This window comes from Eriocheir sinensis, chromosome 2 (genome assembly GCF_024679095.1).
Source record: "Eriocheir sinensis breed Jianghai 21 chromosome 2, ASM2467909v1, whole genome shotgun sequence".
Lineage (NCBI taxonomy): Eukaryota > Metazoa > Arthropoda > Malacostraca > Decapoda > Varunidae > Eriocheir > Eriocheir sinensis.
The window spans coordinates 29,050,654-29,071,638 of record NC_066510.1 but is presented as its reverse complement, the minus strand read 5'-3'; the positions used below and the strand labels follow the sequence as shown (position 1 = coordinate 29,071,638).

The 20,985-nt window shown below is 45.7% G+C and overlaps 1 protein-coding gene and 1 long non-coding RNA gene across 5 annotated transcripts in view; one reads left to right on the top strand and one right to left on the bottom strand.

Moving 5' to 3' along the window:
• The window catches only part of LOC127002237 (hemicentin-2-like), a 70,031-nt gene extending 59,068 nt beyond the window's left edge, over nucleotides 1-10,963 (bottom strand). Inside the window, exons 1-2 of one of the 4 annotated variants that reach the window (XM_050868059.1) lie at nucleotides 10,499-10,963; nucleotides 8,153-8,707 (exon numbers count right to left, since the gene is read on the bottom strand). In XM_050868059.1, the coding sequence (XP_050724016.1) occupies nucleotides 8,153-8,158 (6 nt within the window). In that variant the 5' untranslated portion in view covers nucleotides 8,159-8,707; nucleotides 10,499-10,963. Of the gene's footprint in view, nucleotides 1-8,152; nucleotides 8,708-10,156; nucleotides 10,473-10,498 lie in introns of those variants that run through there. The other 3 variants (XM_050868037.1, XM_050868054.1, XM_050868047.1) reach the window with 3 other exon arrangements.
• The window catches only part of LOC127002255 (uncharacterized), a 342,113-nt gene that overhangs the window by 236,391 nt on the left and 84,737 nt on the right, over nucleotides 1-20,985 (top strand). The window contains exon 5 of the long non-coding RNA XR_007755928.1: nucleotides 1,067-1,174. This is a non-coding gene — a long non-coding RNA (uncharacterized LOC127002255). The remainder of the gene's footprint in view (nucleotides 1-1,066; nucleotides 1,175-20,985) is intronic.

Sequence of the window (20,985 nt, the reverse complement as noted above, 5' to 3'; positions counted from 1 at the left end):
CAGGAAAGCCAAGTGTGTGGTGAAGTAATGTGGAGTGAGTGGGAAGGGCAGGAGAGGGACTGGACTAGAGTGGAGGAATACAAAGGGGGAAGAGACTCGGAGGAGGTTGATGAGGAGAGGAGGCTGGCATGAAGAGGGAGAGCAATTTAATGTAGGAATGGTTGAGGTGTGCTGAGTGATAGAGGAGGATTGAGGTTATCATTAAGAAAGAGAGAGAAAAGAGAGAGAAGAGAGAAAGAGAGAGAAGAGAAGAGAGAATGATAGCAGAGGAGATGGTGCTTGCGTGAGAAAGGATGTAAAAAAAAAGAAAAAAAAAAAAGCAAGAAGAGAAGTGTTAGGAGGGGGTAGTTGAGTTTGGATGGAGAAATGCGTAGAGTTAAAACGAGGAAATGAGTGCGGTGAACAGGAGGAAGTGGAGAGTGAAGAGGAGCTGGGAGAGGAAAGAGTGAGTGAAGTGGAAAGGATAAAAAAGTGGACTGGAGAGGAGGGATGAGGTGGCCGGGAGGAAAATGTGAAATGACGAGGAGGAACGAGTGAGTTTTGCACACTTGGCTGCGTTTCAGAAAAAATACTTCAAGCCAATATTTGTTGATGAAATATTAATTAGTGTTAATCATTCATAAAAAACAACCTCGTCTTCTCGATGTTTATCACGGAATTAAAATGTAGAATGTTTAAAAAAGCTACCATTTTTTTTCGTACATATAATTCCACAGACGGCATTTATTATTTTGAATTTCTGTGTGTACTTCATGAATTTTTTTTTTTATAAGAGCAAAGTTGACAAGGTTGGGGAGTTGAGCAACTGCTTGGCATCTTATTTTTTTCCTATTCATTTTTTTTTTGTCTGCTTGTTTCGCTATATTTTTCTCACCGATTCTTATTTCCTTCTTAAACCCTTCCTCTGTGTGTGTGTGTGTGTGTGTGTGTGTGTGTGTGTGTGTGTGTGTGTGTGTGTGTGTGTGTGTGTGTGTGTGTGTGTGTGATTGCCTCTGAACATGTATTTTTATCAGTTATTATTTCTTTGTGATAAATTGATTAAATATATTTTTTTCCACCCTCGCAGACAATGCTGTCCTTGGATTGTTCCGCTTTCATTACGGGTGAAGTTTACGTCTTGGGAAACGAGCAGCAGGAACGGTGGTCACCTGCTTCTTCCTCAAGTGTTTTCAAGGTTAGTGTGGTCCTAGTGTTCGTTGCATGGGGGTGGGTGGGGGGGGCTGAGGAGATGAGAACAAGGGAAGGGAAGGAGGAAAGAGACGAAACATTGAATGAGATAGGAAGGGGACAGAGGGAGAGAGAGGTGGGCAGTGGGAGGGAGGGAAGGCGGGGGGAAGGAGAGTGGAAGAAAGACAAGAAAAGACGAGATAGAGAAACAAAATAATAGTAATCTTAATTTTAAACAGAAAGGAAGTGAGGGAAGAGAAAACGATTTCAATCTCCTTTCAAATGACTGTCATGCACGAACGCGGTAAAGGAGAGAAAAAAGAAAAAAAACATTGGTGGAGACTCCAGCAAACCATGAGCAAATAATGAAAAAAAAAAACACAGACCGCCAAGAATAAGAGAGAAAGAAAGAAATAACACAAGAGAATAATAAAAAGAAAACTCGAATGAGACTAAGGAATAATGGCAAAGAAAAAAAAGACACTACGAAGAAAAAGATATTGAATAAAGCTTTACCTAAATATAGAAAAGGAGAAAGTTGGAAAATCGTTGGAAAAAATATCGGCGTCTAGAAAAGGGGTGGATGGAGTGGCGGAGTGAGGGTCAGTGGAGGGGGTTAGAGGGGAAGAGAGGATAGGGGGAGGAGAGAAAAATGTCTTGGTGTAAATCGGTAACCATCAGACTCACCCGCCGTAGCCAGGTGGGTGAGCTGTGTGAGGGGAGTGGGTAATGGTGTCGCCCGGCGCACCCACCTGTGTTACGCGAGTCCCCCATCCACCCACCTTTCCCCTCGTTCACCTCATCACCCGCCCACCCGTCCACCCGCCCGCACACCCTGTCCCGCCCCGTTGCCTGAAAAAATGAAGCTGCTATCGGCTATTACGTTCAGGCATGTTGCAGAGAGAGAGAGAGAGAGAGAGAGAGAGAGAGAGAGAGAGAGAGAACTCCCGAAAAACTTGCCTGCACCATAATGGGATTTCCTGTGCTAACTTTCTCTATTTTTCTTCTCCTTTTTCTCTCTCAATATTCCTGCTTTATTCACTGACCGGTGTGGGAATAATGATATGAAGATGTAATTGTCTCCGCTCAAAAGTTTCCGGCATACGTTTAGCATCCCTCATCTCATCTCCTCACTCAGCATCCATCCATCCTTCCTCGGGCCAGCATCTTCTCTACTCTGCAATTAGCTTTTCAACATCCTCTCTTTCTCTCCCACCTTTAAAACTCCTCATTTCATCTTTACCCGCCGCTCCTGTTTCTTATTTATCATGCTCGCTGCTGATAACGTCTCCCCAGCCTTGGTTGTTCCCCTTCTGCATCCTCCTGCAATGATCTCTTCTTGTAATCCTTCTCCTCTTCCTTCTCCTCCTCCGCCTACACTCGTTTCGGTCCCCAGCTTCCTCTTCGTTATCTTTACCCTCCTACTCATTCTCATTGCCATCCTCCGCAACTACCATCTCTCCTCTTTCTCTTTCTCCTTCTCCTCCTCCTACTCCTCTTCCTGCTCCTCTTCCTCTGCTGCATGTGCTTACGCTCCTGCCAAATCTTTTCTTTCCTCCTCCTCCTTCTCCTCCTCCACCTCCTATTTCTTCCCTCTCGCCTCCTCTCCCGCCCCGTTCTCTTCCTTGCTCTCTTCTCCACCTTTGCCTACGCTTTTGTCTCTCGTCCTCGTCCCTATTCTCGTGCTCCTCGTTCTCCTTTTCCTCCCTCTTCCAGTTCTCGTCCTCGTCCTCTTCTACTCCTCCTCCATTTCTCTCTTCAACTCCACCTGCTTCAGCCTCTTGCCAGCAAAGGAGAGCGAGGCTTTCCGGCCGATGCTATAGCAAGCAATACGATCTTTTCCCGGCCTGTGTGTTCCTCGGAAGACCCAGACAAGCCGGGCGAGGGAGAGGAAGGGAAGGAAGGGAGAGAGAGGAAGGGAGGGAGAGGAAGGGAAGGAAGCAGGGAGTCGGTAAAGCTAGTGTCGGGGATCAGTTCGACTCCTCCAAGGTCACTTAGGGATCAGGGAAACCTTCAGGAGTACCTACTGTTTCGGCAATTTCCTGAGACCCAGGTGGATAGGAATGCTCAAGATGGAGTCGAGAAGAGAGGAGAGAAAAGGTGTTGAGAAAGGTAGGAGAGAGAGAGAGAGAGAGAGAGAGAGAGAGAGAGAGAGAGAGAGAGAGAGTTTATATAATTTTCTTTCTCGCTTTTCTGCTTCATTCTTTTAATTTTTCATAGCTGTGAATGTTCATTTTCCTCTTTTTGTGTCTGACGGGTGGAGGTCAGTATTTCTGCTCTTATCTCTGCGTCATGTATTTCTCTCTCTCTCTCTCTCTCTCTCTCTCTCTCTCTCTCTCTCTCTCTCTCTCTCTCGCTCTCTCTCTCTCTCTCTCTCTCTCTCTCTCTCTCTCTCTCTCTCTCTCTCTCTAACCCTTGACTTTACTGCGTTTCCCTTTATTCTTTTATCTGTTTCTACCTTACTTTCTTCCGTCCATCCTCTCTTCCCTCCTTCTTTCCTTACATATTTAGTTTCTTCCTTTCCCTCCACACTGTGTTTATAAAAATGTTTGTCTTCGCTCGTTTCTCTAGTTTCCGAGAACCAAGGAAACATTTATTCTCTCCCCATATGATAACCTTTCCCCTTTCACCTCTGCATGCTCTCTCTCCTCCTACATCATCGTTCCAGTCTTTCTCTTTCTCTTCCTCCCAGTCTCCCTTTCTCTTCCCCCTTCTTCTTCCCAGTATTCTCTTCTTCCTCTTCCATCCTCTTTCCATTTTTTTTCTTTTCCCTCCTTGTTCCTCCCAATTTTTGTTATCCTATTTAATATTTCTCCCAATCTCTCCCTTCTCCTCTATATTCCTCTCAGTCTCTCTTTCCTCAGTCTTCCCACCAATCTTTCTCTCCTTACCTCCATCTTCCTCTCAATCTCTCTTTTTTCAATCTTCCCACCAATCTTTCTCTCCTTACCTCCATCTTCCTCTCAATCTCTCTTTTTTCAATCTTCCCACCAATCTTTCTCTCCTTACTTCCATCTTCCTCTCAATCTCTCATCCCCTTCTTCCATTCTCCTCTCATTCTCTTCCCCCTCTTCTTCCTCCACCTCTTACCAAATCTTTCCCTCGAACTACTAATCAGCGCCGCTTCAGAAGAGAACGAAAGGTCGAGTGTCTGGATTATCGGTGTAATTGTAGTCGTCCGGGTGAACCTAATGTGCAAAGTGTTCAGGAGCATTTTTAGCCTCTCGCGTTGTGCCTCCCTAGCCCCCACTTTCCCTCCCTCTTTTTCCTCCCGTTCCCACTCCCACTCTCCCCTCCCCCTACCCCCTCTATCAACCCTCTCCCTCTCCAACTCCCCCCGTCTCCCTAATTCACTCTTCCTTCACTTTTTCTCAGTCCCTCTCTCTCCCTCTCCCTCTCCCTCTCCCCCTCTATCCCTCCCACTCTTCCTCTCCCTTATTCACTCTTCCTTATCTTTCTCCCTCATCTTTCCCTCTCCCTCTTCTATGGTCAGTGCAGTTACCTCCTCCCTCCCTCCGTCCCTTCCTGCCTCTCTCCTTCCCTCCCTCCCTTCCTCCTTCCCTCCCTCCCTTCCTCCCTCTCTCCTTCCCTTCCTCCCTCCCTCCCTCCCTTCCTCCCTCTCGAGACTCTTCCCTCTCCCTCCCTCGCCCATGGTCCGGCTAGAATTACAGACAAACGCTTGTTGTTTGAGTAAAAAAACACCACGAAAGGGTAATAAAAGGGGTGACGTCATTGCGCACGGGAACCCGCGTCGTCCCCTCGCCCGTTTTCCATGAACGTCCGAATTAGAGAAAATGGGTAGCACATTGCACGTCAAATGGTCCAGGGTTGAGTGTGGGGAAGGGGGAGGGGATGAAGATTAAGGGGGAGGGGGGGAGGGGAGTGACGAGCTTGTGATTATGTGGTGAGTGTTGTCCCCTGTCACTTGATGCCCTCCTAAACTTTTGAGGTGAATTAGTTCATTGCAAACGCCGGGAGTGACAACAGTGTAATGCCTGAGCGTGGGACTTTGGGGGCAATTAGACTCCACCGTGTATGTAGGTGTGTGTTTGTGTCTGTGTATGTGTGCCGGCGGGGGAGTGGGTTGGAGGTAGAAGTGTACGCGCATGCCTGTTTGTTTATTTCTAGCTTTAATTCCGAGATGTTGTTTATTAATATAGTTCTCGTAAGCTAGTTACTGGATTTCTCTTCAACATTTTACTTTTTTGTTTTTAAATGTGAGCCGCGAGCATGTGCGTGGCGGGGCTCAAGTGGATAAGTTAGTGGGCAAAAGTGTAAGATATATTATGTGCTCGTAAAATGCAGAGGAGACTCGGCCGGGGACGTATATCATGGTAGATATAAAAAGACAAACCTGCCCGCGAACACAGGCCGCGGGGGGACAGAGAGGAGGGAAGGGAGAAAGAGGACAGGTGACGCTGGGGAAAAAAGGAGAGGGGAAACGAAAATACCAAGAACTTGCCGTTTTTGTTTCTGTGTATGTTATTGTTGTTGTAGCTGAGCGGAAAATAATGTTCTTATCCCGGTATATTGAAATATGATGTTACTGAGTATATTTAGAGCGTAAGTACGTTACCCGGAATTTTAATGTTTATGAATTTGCTGCTTCACGGTTTATCTCAGTAAACTGTCGGGCGTTGGATTGTCTTACCTCGGTCCGTTGGCCAGAGACACAAGACAACGTGGAAGCCGTCGGTGAGACGGTTACGTTTACCCGTCCGTGCGGGCAGCGATGCCTGTCCCTGCCGTGGAAACATGCAAAACATAGACCGGAAGCCAGGCAGCTGCCGCGGGGGCGTACCAGGCGCCGCGGCGGCCGAGACACAGGGCGCGGCGGCCTGGAAGGTGCCGCTGCAAGTGTCGAGGCCTTTGATGTGCGATGACGGTGTGCACGGCGACCGCACCAGGAATTAGTCACACGCGTACCCGCCTGCGTGCACACCCACACACGCGACGGGGGACTACCAGGCACATAACTGGACACACACACACACACACACACACACACACACACACACACACACACACACGCACATTCACACCAGTCTTTTCCAGCGCCTAAATTTGAAGAATAGTTATCTGTTTCCAATCTTTACGTGGCGTGAAGACTCTCAGCCTAACTGCCTGGTAAGCGACGAGTTGATACTTTAAGGCCGCTGCAGCTGCTTATCCATTTGTCTTGAAACGAACAAGTAAAAATTCAATTCGGTAGACTTCGTAATGATAAAAGATGAGTTTAGGATTTCGAGTAGCGCGAACTAAAAAAAATAAGAGAAAGATAAATACAACTGGAAAGCGCCTCTGCAACGACTGCCTTTCATACATTTTCGCTGGAAGGTCGCTGGCTGTTGATATTTCCTTGCTGTTCAAAGGCTGAAGCTCGAGAGACGTTAAAATAGTTCTTATCTCTATTTCCCTTCCTGCAACGAGACATTTACACACACACACACACACACACACACACACACACACACACACACACACACACAGCCAGCGACCTAGGACAAGTGACCTCCAAGTGACAAGTGAAAATGTCGGCAACTTATCCTCCGAGATAAGACGTCCACGACCCTTTTCTCTTTGTGTCTTCGCCCTCGTCTTCCCTCTTTCTCGCTTTCCCTTGATCTTACCCTCATCAGCGTCTTCCCCTCTCTATCCATTAGTCTCTTTCCCCTGCGCCATTCTTGCATTTGCTCCACGTTCGAGTGCTATTAGATGAGCAGTAGATCCCTTCAGCTAGCGGTTATTGGTTCTAGCTCATGAGGATGTTAATTTTACGTCTCTATAATTAGATGGGTATTTTCATTTTGGCGTAATCATCGGCAATTCTGTTTTCATCACCGCATTTTCAGTTAGTCCGGTGATTGAATACATTGGCACGTGTGATATGGCTGTTTAAAATGTAAAAACCGTAATGCAATAAATTGATAACTGATGATAATGGCTATGGGATCGGTAAAGCAACAAACTCGATAAAATTAGCACCGGCCATGAGCTTACACAGCAGCACTTTTAAAATTATGGAAAGCAACCGATTCAACAACGGTGCTGCTTTTTCACGAACAAAGCCATTGCCTTATATAGAACACAGCAAACCTCTTAACACAGCACAGCCCTACCGTTACAGAAACACAGCACCACCCACACATTAAAACAGCACCGTCCCCACAGCAAAACATTACCGCCCACACAACAACACAGCACCGCTCACACATTAACACAACACCACCCACACAGCAACACAACACCACCCACACATTAACACAGCACCGCCCACACAGCAACACAACACCACCCACACATTAACACAGCACCGCCCCCACAGAAACACAGCACCGCCCACACTGCAAAACATCACCGCCCCCACCGACACACAGCACCGCTTCCACAGTAACACAGCACCGCCGCAACCCCCCCCCCCCCCCACACACACACACAGCAACACATCCCTCACAACACAGCACTACCCTTATAGCAACACATCACCGGCTCAATGCAATACTTTACACAGCAATATTTTGACGGTAAAACAACAACACTTTTACAGTATTACACAAGCCCCGTAAAACCGATACAGTAAAACGTATTCCTTTCCCTATACATTTGATATGATAGTAATACGTGGGTTCTTCTGCTGAACAACGAAAACATCCCGAGAAAACAAATGATCCTTAAATGTCAGTAATATAAGAAACCTTCATCCAGAAAACCACTCAGACATGCAACATCACAATCACCATCTTTTTTTATCATCACCATTTTCACTATCATATAAGAAACCCTCATCCACAAAACCACACACACACACATACACCATCTCCATCATCATCATCATCATCATCATCATCATCATCATCATCATCATCATCACTACGACCTCCAGCTCATCACCATCAAACATATCATCCCCTACATGTCCACAAAACCACTCATCTGCACATTCAACATCACCCTCACTAACAGCATCACCAGGACCGCCACTTACCTTCATCTCTGCACGCTGTAGTTTAGCTTCAGCCTCAGTTGGCAGACTCCGGCCGGTGCTGCCTCGAGGCTTCTAACAACCACATGGGGAAGTGAGGATTGAGGGGAAGGGGCGGGACTAGGAGGAGGAGCAGGAAGAGGAGGAGAGAAAAGAGGAGGAGGAGGATTGGATGGCAGCTTCCACCCTCTAAATCCCCTCTTGTCCCTTTGTATAGCAGGAACACACTCAAGGTTTTACTGTAATATCCTGTTCTGTTTCTCTGTTCACTGTTGGTTTCCTGAGTTCATTAGGTGATTTGTCCGGCACCCTCTCCTTCCTAATCCGCTGCGTTAGTCTTTTGTGTGTTGCAACGTTAAGTAATGGTGTCAGCGGTAATGTTGAAAGGGGTGCTTGGTTATGTTATTTTAGTTTTACAGAATTCTTGTTGCACCGCGTCGAAATTGTTCAAGGCAAGTTCCAGTTCCATTTATTTTCTGACAATGGATTCTCGCAACTGTTTGTGTTTATTTATTTATGCGTTTATCTTGTACTATTGTATTTTACTCGATCGATTGCCTGGAAGTAGATTTATTTAGTTTCGCATGCTGGCTGTGTTTATTTTTTTCCTCCCTTTGTGTTTTTGTCTGTTAGCCTCTCTGCTTTATGTCTGTACGTCTGTCTGTTTCTCTGTCTGCCTGTATGTCTGTCAGTCTGTCTCTCACGCTATTGCAATTACTCTTTCTCTTGAAGTTTAATATTTGCTCAAGTTAAAACACACACACACACACACACAGAGAGAGAGAGAGAGAGAGAGAGAGAGAGAGAGTTAATACAACCTTCAGCTTACATCGACACCCTCCTATGACCCCCCACCCCCACCTAGTCACCGTCGGCCAGGCAGTTTTATGCTTCAGAAGCCGACAAAACTTTTAAGAGAATCGCATTTTTGCCCGCTAATCCAGAGCAATTTAGCACAAGACGAGGTTTGGGGGGAGGGAGAATGAGAGAGCAGGAGAGTGTGAGGGGGAGGTTGTGGGTGGGAGAGAGGGGGTTAAGCCGGGAGGGAGGGATGGAAAATGGAGCGAATAGGTAAAAACTGTCAAGTGTTATGGAGTGTTTGAGGGAGTTTAGGAGTTTGATTAGTAGCACCTCGAGACGTGACGCGGCAAGTGTGGGGTGGAGAGTGACGTTAAGGAGGAAGTGGAGGGCGAGGTGGAGAGGTGGAAGGGAAGAAGGGAATGAATGGAAGGGAGAAAGCACCATGAATGACAGGGAGTTAAGTGAGAGAAGAAAAGAATGTTAGCGGAGAATGAAGGAAGAAAAGGGAGGATGATAATAAGGAGAAAGCTGGCAGGGAGTAAGGAAAAAGGAAAAGATGGGAGGGAAATAAAAAAAAGTAGGGAAAAAGAAGGATTTAAAGTAGAGAAAGGTGGGAGGAAGTAAGAAAGGAAAGGAAACGAATAGACAGTTGAGGAAAAAAATATTGAAAAAAATGAGTAATTTGAGAAGAGAAAAGTGGCAGGGAGCAAGAAAGGAAGGAAGAGAATAAATGTGAGGAAAGAAAAAGTAGGAAAGTAGTGAAGAAGGGATTTGAGAAGAGAAAGGTGGAAGGAAAAAAATGGATGGGAGTGAAGGAATGAGTAGAAAAGAAGGAAGTTGATGAGAAAGAGAGAAGGAAGAGAAAAATGAAGTGGGCGGCAGAGAGATGACGAAGGAAAGAAGAGAGTGAAAGACAGGTAGAGAAAGAAGGTAAGAAGAAAGTGGATATCTCAAAGAGGAAAGAGAATAAAGAAGGGACTGAATGGCAAGGAGATAAGAAAGAAAATGAGTGAATGAATGACAAGAAAAATTGAAGAAAAGAATAGAGCGAGTTAATAAAAGGAAAAGAGATGAAGAGAGAGAGAGAGAGAGAGAGAGAGAGAGATGTAAGAAAGGCATTATATTCATGGTATGGCTTCAAGGGGATTAGACAGTCAGCGCTTGAATAATGTGCAGTAAAAAAGTTAAACAAAAACTCCTCCTTACGATGTCGCTTTCAGGAACGAGTCGGAGAATTCATATAAACGTTTACTTTTTATAACTCCGGCGAAGCATTCACTGCCCCCTTAACTCTGAGCCTCACTGTTTGTTTTCCCGAGTCTCATTGGATAAATGTGTGCGTGTCAGCGGCCACTATCCTGCTGCGGGTCACTGCGGCGGCGGCGGGGCGGTGAGGGGCGGCAAGTTTTCTCAACGCCAAGTTTTGCTCAAGTAACAGGAAGCTCAACAACACCTCGCACGGAACTCATGGATTCCTAACGGTGTACTGTACTTGTTTTCTTTTCATGTATCATGTTAAACTATGGCTGCAGCGCCGGGGAAACTAACGGGAACTTGTACTGGGATCCTGAGCGCGACACCACCGCGAGATCAGAGTTGGCACCGTCTTCTTTGCGTCCAGCACTGAACTGGCCGTCACTGTGGAGCGCTCGCCTGGCAGCCGCGCCGCTCTCTGCCGGGACTACACTGGAAAAAGCCTCACACAGCGCGGACTTGTCTTGCTACTTCGAAGAATACACACGTCCGGTGCGACACTCGCCGACTCTAGGCTCGAGCTGTGATGGAGGGCGGCAAGGGGAAGGGAGGGGCGAGATGGCAAGTTAGGAGGAAAGGTCAGGAGGGCGAAGGAGGCGAAGAATAAGAACGAGGACGAGGAGGGGGAGAAGGAGGGAAGAAGTAGTAGAAGAAGGAGAAAGTATAAATCTTCATTCCTAGATGTAATTTTAAGCTCTCAGAGTAGGTCTGTAAGTTGAGGTACATGAACGATTGGCAAGGGAAAGTTGTATTGATTATCTGGTTTATTTAGTGAAACGCTGTTGACTTCCTCCTTTTCTTTATCCTCCTCCTCCTCCTCCTCCTCCTCCTACTCCTCCTCCTCCCTCTATCGTAGTATGAATAATCGCAGCTGTAGCAACCCATAACCCTCTCCCAGCAGCGGGTCCTCCCCTTTCTCTTCTTCTTCCCTCTTCCCTCTCCTTCTTTCTTCCCTTCTTCCCCTCCCCACCCTTCCCCTCACTCCACTCCTTCCCCTGCACGCTTTCTCTTGGTTGTTCTGTTGTGTTGTTGTTTTTACCGCTCCTCACTCGGGCTTGTTTCCAATACGGTTCGAAGGTGTTGTATTTACGCAACGTTATGTACCTGTTGTGTCCACATCGCCCTCATTGTTGGTGTTGTTAATGTTATTGTGTATTGTTTTATTATTATTACACCTGTTACTACTTCTGTTACTACTACTACTACCACTACTATTTCTACTACTACTACTATTATTATTATTATTATTATTATTATTATTATTATTATTATTATTATTATTATTATTATTATTATTATTAAAGAAACAGGAACGAGAATATGTCCGGAACTTGAGTACCCAGACCAGGTGCACGCTTTCATCCATGTTGCTATACTTACAATGCACTACCTTATATTACCTACTCTATTAACTCACTCCACCTCTCTTCCTTCCACCCTTCCTTTACTCCTCCTGCTTTCACACACTTTCACTACCTCCCTCTCCCTCTCTCGCTCTCTATCCATCACACTTTCTTCTTCCACATCGTCATTCCATTCTCTGACTTCAGTACCTATAACCGTGAATTTGAACCTTGTCTCGGTGAAAATTTGTAGGTTCTGTCGCACGTTTTTACAGACACTATTTTCTTCGGAGTACTGTAAGAATGCTGCCCGGTCTCAGGTGTGAAGTGTCACCTGTATAATCATATCTGCGTTTCTCACCTTGCCTCACGTTTTTGTAGTGTTCCTCGTCGTCATGGCCATCGATCTGAGGGCGAACTATTCACGATTTTTTTTATCTGCTTCTCACCGATTCATTTGACTTTTTTTTTATTCTATTTCTTCTTTTTTTTTCTTCTTATTTCTCAGATTCGTTTTGCTTTTTATTTCATTGATTCTTTCTTCCTTCTATTTCTACTTATTCTCTTTTTTTCCTCACTGATTCATTTAATTTTCACTTTTAATATTTCTTCCTTCTATTTCTTCCTCTCTTGTTTTGTTTTGTCCCTCAACGCATCATTTGACTTTCTTTTCCATAATTTCTTCATTCCTTTTATAATTATCTTCAGTTACTTCTTGTTCATCATCTTTTTCTTTTTCCTCTTCTTCCAATTCTTCTTTTCCTCCATCTTCTTCTGGGCCTTCTCCTCCTTCTTCGTCGCGGGCGTCGTCGGAGGCCATTTTTCGCTCAGGAGAAGGAGATTAATCGCCTTAAATTTTGCCCTGCAGCTTAAGCCTCTTGTTTGCTCTCCCTGTTTGTGTTGTTGATGCGCTGTCGCTCTGGATCGCTTACTTTTCTCATAAATTTACGGAAACCACACCCACTAACTCTCTCTCTCTCTCTCTCTCTCTCTCTCTCTCTCTCTCTCTCTCTCTCTCTCTCTCTCTCTCTCTCTCTCTCTCTCTCTCTCTCTCTCTCTCTCTCTCTCTCTCTCTCTCTCTCAACGTCTTCTCTCCTTCTCTTTCTAATTCCTTCATTTTCTCACTAGCTTCTACCGACCCTATCAGTCTGACCTCTCTCTCTCTCTCTCTCTCTCTCTCTCTCTCTCTCTCTCTCTCTCTCTCTCTCTCTCTCTCTCTCTCTCTCTCTCTCTCTCTCTCTCTCTCTCTCTCTCTCTCTCTCTCTCTCTCTCTCTCTCTCTCTCTCTCTCTCTCTCTCTCTCTCTCTCTCTCTCTCTCTCTCTCTCTCTCTCATCAATTCCTATCCTCTCTCTCATCAATTCCTATTCCTTTCTCCTTCTCCTCCTTGACCTTCTCTTTTCATTTTATTGAGTGGTTTTCTTTTCGCTTTTTATGTCTTCTTTTTTTCCTTTTTAGCAGCCTTTCCTTCTCTCTTTTCAGTCTTTTCTGTTATTTTCTCTCCGATCAATATCCTTCATTTATATCCTTTTTACCTCCATTTCCCTTTTCATTTCTTCCTCTCCATTTCCCTTTCATTATTTTCCTCATCACTACCCCTTCCATTCATTCCCTTTCTCTTCCTTCTATTAGTTTCCTTTCCCATTTATTTCCTACCTTCTTTTATTATATCCTCTTATCATGATTTACATTGCATCCCATTCTGTTCCTTCTCTCTCTCTCTCTCTTTTCCTTCTGTTTTCTCTGCCTTCGTGTCATCACTCTCTACCGCTCCCAAATCTCTCTCCCTCCTCTTCTCTAAATAATTCACACCACCTCCATTTTTTCCTTCCTTTTTTTTTATCCCTGTCAGATTAGCGCTACGTCTTTCTTTTATATTCTCTGCTGACAGATTCACACTCCTCTTTCTCCATTCATGTAATTTCCCTTTCCTTCCCTTCCCGTCCTTTCTCTTCCCTTCCCTTCCTTTTCCTTCTTTCCTTCCCTTCGCAGCGTCTTCTCGCCCTTTGTTTCCCCTTCTCTTCACCTCTCTTTCCGTTCTCTTCCTCTGCTTCCCACTTCTTTCTGTTCCCTCCCTTTTCTTCCGTTCGCAACCCTTTCCTTTACTTCTTTTTTTATTTTATTCCCTTCCATGTTGTTTGATTTTCTTCCCCTCCCTTCATTTCCTTCACAACCCTTCGCTTCCTTTCCCTTCACACCCCGCTTCATTTTCATTTCATTCCATTCCTTCCCCTTTCGTTCCGTCTCCCCTTTCTTTGTCATCCCTTCCATTCCGTTTCATTTCTCTTCTCGCCCCATTCCATCCCTATCCTACGCATCCCATCCCATTCCATCCCTTCCCATCCCATCCCTGTCCATCTCTTCCCTTCTCTTCCCAATCCATCCCTTTCCTTCCCAATCCATCCCATCCCTTCCAATCCCATCCCATCCCATCCCTTCCCAATCCATCTCTTTCCTTCCCTTCCCATTCCATCCAATCCCATCCCATCCCTTCCCATCCCTTCCCTTCCCTTCCCTTCCCTTCCCCTCCCTTCCCTGCCCATCCCGTCGCATCCCTCCCTCTGCGTTGCCTCTCGACATAGTTCACTCTGCACTATTTTTTCCCCTGCCTCACCTGCTCTAAATCACGGCGCTCTTTATGTGTTACCGACCCCGCTCCGTGTTGCCGCCCGCCGCCCTTTTGTCCCACATTACTCACTGCTAATTAAGAACAGTCGTCAGCCATTAACCTTGACACCTTTTTCATCTTGTCACACCTGGCCTTCCCTTGACTCATAATGATGCTTGCCTGAGTGTTTGGTATTTTGATTTGTCTTTTATTCTTGTTTGGTTTGGTTGTTTTATCCTACCAAAATAACGGTACCCAAATAGCGGGGTCTCTCAAAGCTGTTTCTTCATAGGTGGCAGCGCTGTACTTCTTGGTCCTTCTGAGTGTAGCTAGCAACTTAAACTCCAGACAGAGGGACTGATGAAAACAATGCAGCCCTCAATATCCTAGCTGCTTTGAAGGTCCTCCACTTTTGTTGCGCAGCACTTTTCCTCAACCGTTTTAAAGTTCTTCACACACCTTCAAATTTACAGACACGGCGTAGTTCAGCTGTCCGCATGTTAAAATGTTCGTTCCTCTTTTGTTTCCTACTCGTTAAACAAATTCCCTATTGTCTTCGGGGCTTTGTCTTATTCTTCCGCGCTGTGTACAATTATGCTCTTTGGCTGCAGCGGTTATTTTTATCTGCGTATCTGTTTCTATTTTTGTGAAGAGGTATAGACGAACAGATTGATGGGCAGCCGGACTGACAGAGGAACAAGGACGAGCAGATAGATAGTTCAGTGTACAGACAGACTGCTTGCTTTGTGTGTGGAGCGATACAGGCTAACAGATTGATGGGCAGCCGGACAGACAGACGAACACGCACGGGCAGATAGGTAGTTACATGGACGGACAGACTGAGTGATGTATCGACGCTAAGATGATCAACGCACTGAGGCAAAAAAGTTCGTAGTACGTTATTCAGGATCAATTTTGTGCCGTCAGTTCCTGCGTACTCGCTGTGTCTTCTTCGAGTCGGGGGAGTGGTTGGTCAGGACGGGAAAGGGCGAAGTGAAACACGCGTGAAGGTCTCAGAGAACTTTTTTAAGGGAGGAAGGAAAAAAGGAAAAAGAAGCAGATGGGTAAAGCCTCTCTGCCACTCACCCTCACAAAACACGGAGGACATAAATGATGCATGGAAAAGTCGTCGTTCTGGGGAAGCCTTTTGACGCAAACATCCGCTGTAAAACACTTCTGGAAACGGCGTGTTCGATTGTGCAGTTGACAGGAAGAGAGAGAGAGGCGGGCACGGATCATGACAGCGAGAGGAACAAGAGAAAGGGAAGGGAAGGGAAGGAAAGGGAAAAGTGACGGGAGAGAGGCAGGCTTAGAGATGGAGGGGCTTGGGAACGACAGGCTTAGGTCAGGAGGGGAAGGGAGGAAGACCTAAGTGAAATATGCTCCAGGGGAAAGGAAAGGAGGAAGGGATAAGGGAGAGAATGGCTGAGGGGAAGGAGGAGGAGGAAGAAGAGTGGAACAAACTCGAAACAGAGGAGAAGGGACACATGATAAGGGAGAGACAGGCTTAGGGTATTGAGGCAGGATGAAGAGATGAGGGAGAGAAGCCTTGCAGGGAGACAGAGAAACAAGAAAAACTCGACCAAAAGAGGAGAGAGAGAGAGAGAGAAGTCACAGGGACGCACAAAGGAAGGGAGACACACTCGTGGAAGAATAGAAGGGAGGAGGAGGGCGGATGAACCACAGTGGACTTAGGAGAGGTGTGTGGGTGTGGGCGTGCGGAGGAAGGGTGGAGGGGGGGGGTCGGCTGGGGGAAGGGGAGTGAAGGAGGAGCACAATGGGATGTGTGGCAAACGTCGATATCAAGTTGGACGATTGAGAATTTCCGTGTTCAAAACAAAGGCTCGTGGGGGCGGCGTGACGCTGGCGGCCGCTCAATCTAAACTCCCTGCCGGCCACTGTGCGTGTCTGCCTCTGTCTGTATGTCTGTCTCTGTTTGCCTGTATATCTGTCTTTTTCCCGTCTGTCTGGTTGTTCATCCGTCCGTCATTTTCTAGTCTTCTCTGTGTCTATGTTTGTATCACTGTCTGCGTTTTGTCTGTGTATTTCTCTCTCTCTCTCTCTCTCTCTCTCTCTCTCTCTCTCTCTCTCTCTCTCTCTCTCTCTCTCTCTCTCTCTCTCTCTCTCTCTCTCTCTCTCTCACACACACACACACACACACACACACACACACACACACACCAAACGAAATTCGTATCGAGATTAAATCTAAAAGTTTTGCGCATAAAGCAAAGGCTCCCCTTCGTGATTGATACTCCCTTTATTAAACATTTGTACAGTTGGGCGTAATATTTTGCGTGTATGGTTGCATCGTTCCATATAGTCCCTGCTTTTTGCATGATTAAACCCCAAAAATAATGTTCGTGGACGGCTCATTAATATTCCCCCCTTTGCTGTCCCTCTCCCTTTTTTTATTTTCCAAAGCTGTGATCTTGATTCATGGGTTTCATTTCTGTTGCTTTTGGAATTGTATCTTTGTAAATATATTTGACTCCTGAATTTGTTATGAGAAGAGGGATGGCGAAAGGCGAGGGTGTGTCCAGAAGAGGATGTACCATATATATGCTGCCCTGCCTGGGAGCGGAAGGGGAGGACAGGCTTAGAGGTAGATAGAACGGAACAGAAAGAGAGATGAGAAGGATTTTCTCTTCAGAAGAATCCTTTGGGACGAGGGGAGCAGTGTCCAAAGTGAACCAAAGGTGTATATCATAGGTGTGTTGACCTGGTTTCTTTCATCAGGTGCCCTTAAAACTACCGGCAGCCTTTAGTGAATGTATAAATGGTTGAATTGTTTCCATGTACTTGTGGGGATTTACCTTCCTTGTTGACTTTAAATAGTATTCCTAAGAGACACTGAGCATAAGTACGGAGAAATTTTCCTGAACTTACGTTCGTTTCACCGGGAAGTGGATGCGAGGAGGAAACTCGGGAACGTGTTATGTCGTAATCTGGGAGAAGGAGGAAAGGAGATTTTGCACTTAGATCTCACAGGATGGCAGAGGTGGTGACCCCTGACTCGTGGTGTGGATGTCCGCGAGTGTGAGTGTTGCAGGTGAGCGGAAAGGCTCAACGTTGAGACTGAAAGCGCTTATCCTGTCCCGGGTGTATTATACAGGTAAATAGAATCAAGCAATCTTTACTCCATCCGCTCAACACTCGTAACAGGAGAAATGTGTCAGAGTTGATAGCCAATGAATAAATAAATGAATAGATAGGTGATAAAATCGACTTCCAGTTCGGAGAAGAAAAAAAAATGTAATGACGGACGATAGAAACATTCCTCCAACGCAAATCTTATACAAACATTTTTTTTGTAACGTGAAAAGATTGGTCCAAACGTAACAAAACCCTCTCTCCTCACTGACGCTGAGGTGACGTAGGGATTGCCACACAGGACGGGAATAGAATATTGATAGTATGTATGTAACACTGCGTCGATGAAAGCAGTCATTCTGGTTCAAACAAAGACAAAACGTCGCAGCAGAGGGGCAGAGGGGAGAAAATGCTACATAGTTGAAAGTTAAGAGAAGAAGTTGACGTCAGAAGGCATAACAATTGGTAGATGCTAAAAAATTGAGGATGAAAATATACTGCAAAGTTGAAAGTACAGAGGAAAGTTTGACGTCACAAGACAGAACAATCGGTGGCTGTGTTACTTGCTCCCTAGACTATAGGATTGGGTGTCACACATTCGAATCCAGTAGACAATTATTTTGTTCTTTCACTACCGTTGGGCGTAATCCATGTACTAAACCTTGACAGTGACTTGCGAAAATAGGAAAACAAGGGATTAGGAAGAGCAACAAAGAGCGTTAGTATAAAAAAGTGCCTGATGTAACATAGGATGGGAGAGAGAGAGAGAGAGAGAGAGAGAGAGAGAGAGAGAGAGAGAGAGAGAGAACTAAGCACAGAACAAAATGGCACAATGACTGACAAATATACGGTAGTGACACGAAGCCGCCGTAATCACCAGGCTTAATAGGAGCCCATTGGAGCTCACCTGATTGTATACACCGACGGGAATGACCTGCCCTCATACATACAGGCACCAGGGGAGGGAGGGTGCCGGAGGGGGGACAGGGGAAGGCCACCACCACCATCTCCCACTCCCCCCTCCCTCATCCACCCATGCACCCGTCTCTTCATTGTGTCCGGCGAGATGGATGAGCCTGGCTAACGCGGCGGTGCAACTAACAACACAAAAGGCTCACTGGAAAAAAAAAAAGGTTGAGTGGGAAAGAAAAACGGAAATTGTGTCCTGAATGTATCTAATCGAGTATGCTGAAGAGTGTATTATTTTATTTTTGTTCAATTTATTATTTTTTTTCGGCACGTGTATATCGTTGTTGTTGTTGTTGTTGCTGGTGGTGGTGGTGCGTGCGTGCGTGTGTGTGTGTGATTGGTGGAGTTTAGAATGTGGGCGGTGGTGCGTACAGTAGAGTTTTCTGGTGGGTGGTATTGATGGAGGTGTTGTGACGAGCGTGTGTGTGTGTGTGTGTGTGTGTGTGTGTGTGTGTGTGTGTGTGTGTGTGTGTTAAGCACGTTCTATCCTACAATGGGAGTTGCGAGTATCAATAGGAGGAGTGTTTAACTTCGTGTGCTGTCGCTTTGGTGTTGCTGTCGTTATTGATGGCGTCGGTGGCGATGGTTGTGGTCGTCATGGTTTCGTTAATGGTGTAATAATGATGCAGAGGCAATGCTTGTTGTGGTAATGGGGTGATCTTAGTGGTAATGACGACAGTAATTGATTTGAAGTTGATGGCGTTAGTGGGGGGGGGGGGAAATCAGTGGTCAGGGTGGTGATGGTGACGGTGTTGATGGTGATTGATCATGGTGGAGGTGTAAAGACGGTTGTGATTGTGACGGTGTTGAGGTGTAAAGGTGGTGGTGGTGATGCGTAATGGTGGAGGTGCTATAGTGGTGGTGATGAAAATGGTGATGATGATGGATAATGATGGTGGAGGTGTAAAGGCAGTGGTGATGGTGATGGATAGAGGTGTAGTGATGTAAATGGTGATGGTGATATATAATGGTGAAGGTGTAAAGGCGGTGGTGATGGTGACGGTGTTAATGGTGATGAATAATGGTGAAGGTGTAAAGGCGGTGGTGATGGTGACGGTGTTAATGGTGATGAATAATGGTGAAGGTGTAAAGGCGGTGGTGATGTAAGTGGTGATGAAAGATGATGATGGAGGTGTAATAATGGTGGAGGTGAACCATGTTGCCAGACTTCATTAATAATCTTCTGTTGACCTTCCCACTTAACTCGATCACGTGACCTTTCTTTCAGAGCTACACCATATTGACTCTCTCTCTCTCTCTCTCTCTCTCTCTCTCTCTCTCTCTCTCTCTCTCTCTCTCTCTCTCTCTCTCTCTCTCTCTCTCTCTCTCTCTCTCTCTCTCTCGTGTCTGGCAACGTGTTAACGCTTTCACTTAGCTTTTTTTTCCCATTTAATTAAGAGGACCATACACACATTCATTTTCCCACGTTAATTAGGTGGAGAGCTCGTTTATTTCTAACATGTGAAGGGGTAGAGACACGCTTAAGTAACTTTCATTGGAGGCTCTTCTTCTATTTAGAGTGTCGGGCGTGACGCAAGACCCGGCGACATCAAACTGTTTTCATCAAAGCCCTGGGAACGAGACCAGCCTGGCGGAGAGTTTGTAATTGAGGTCAAGTCTTTCGTCTTTCTCTCTTTTAACCTTCTCTTTATAGAACGCATATAGAAAGAAGGCAAGTGCTGTGAGGTTAGTGTGGAGAGAATTCCTGACATAGGGGATCCGTTAGAAAGATTAAGAAAGGGTAGATGAAAACAGGGGTAGGTCAGGACAGGTCAGGACACGCACACGTACAGGTGAGAATTCGTGTCAGCCTCGCCGGTGCAGCCAATCACAGTAGCTTTAGGTGTTAGGAATCGCATACACAATTGCCTGACGCTTTGAGTAAATAGCGAACGGTCTCTGCCGCTCACCGGACTGGACGTAAAGGCGAGGAACAGAACAAATTACTTCTTACTCCAGATTTTGTGATGGTCGTATTATTTATTAACATTTATTTGGTTAGTATGGCTTTTTAATTGCATTTATGGAACGGAGTTAGTTATAAGTTTTGGGTTTTCACAGAGTTAAGACATATTACACACTCAGTCATTAAAAAAGACAATATATAAAATGACAAACTAGCTAACCAGCCTTCAAAACGGGGAAACAAAAACAGCCATATCAGTCTTATTGTTCTTGCCGAAGACTAATACGACCCTTTAGAAATAAGGGTGTTGGTTTTAAATTTAAGGGACGGGGTCGACGCTCACTTTTTTTTTACATCAAAGGATACGGCTCAAGGGCAACAAAAAGGGTACAAAAAAAAAAGCCCGCTACACCATCTTAGTTTTGAGCTTTCCACTTGGACGTTCAAGGAGCTGGGCCTATATATATTTCTTCTCTCAATTTCTGTCTGTTTGCTCAGGGAGAGTAATCCTAAGAGAACGACGGATATTATAAGTTGAGGGACATGTGTGTACTCTAGATTCTTATCGTAGACTAATCATTTCCTTTCCTTTTTCCTTTTTCATCGCTATCTTTCAATAATCCCTACTCCCTCTGTCTCTCGGTGTGTATGTTTCTCTCTCTCTCTCTCTCTCTCTCTCTCTCTCTCTCTCTCTCTCTCTCTCTCTCTCTCTCTCTCTCTCTCTCTCTCTCTCTCTCTCTCTCTCTCTCTCTCTCTCTCTCTCTCTCTCTCTCTCTCACACACACACACACACACACACACACACACACACACTCACAGGTATTCCACATCACATTCAAGGAACCGGCGACTCAGCCCTCTCAA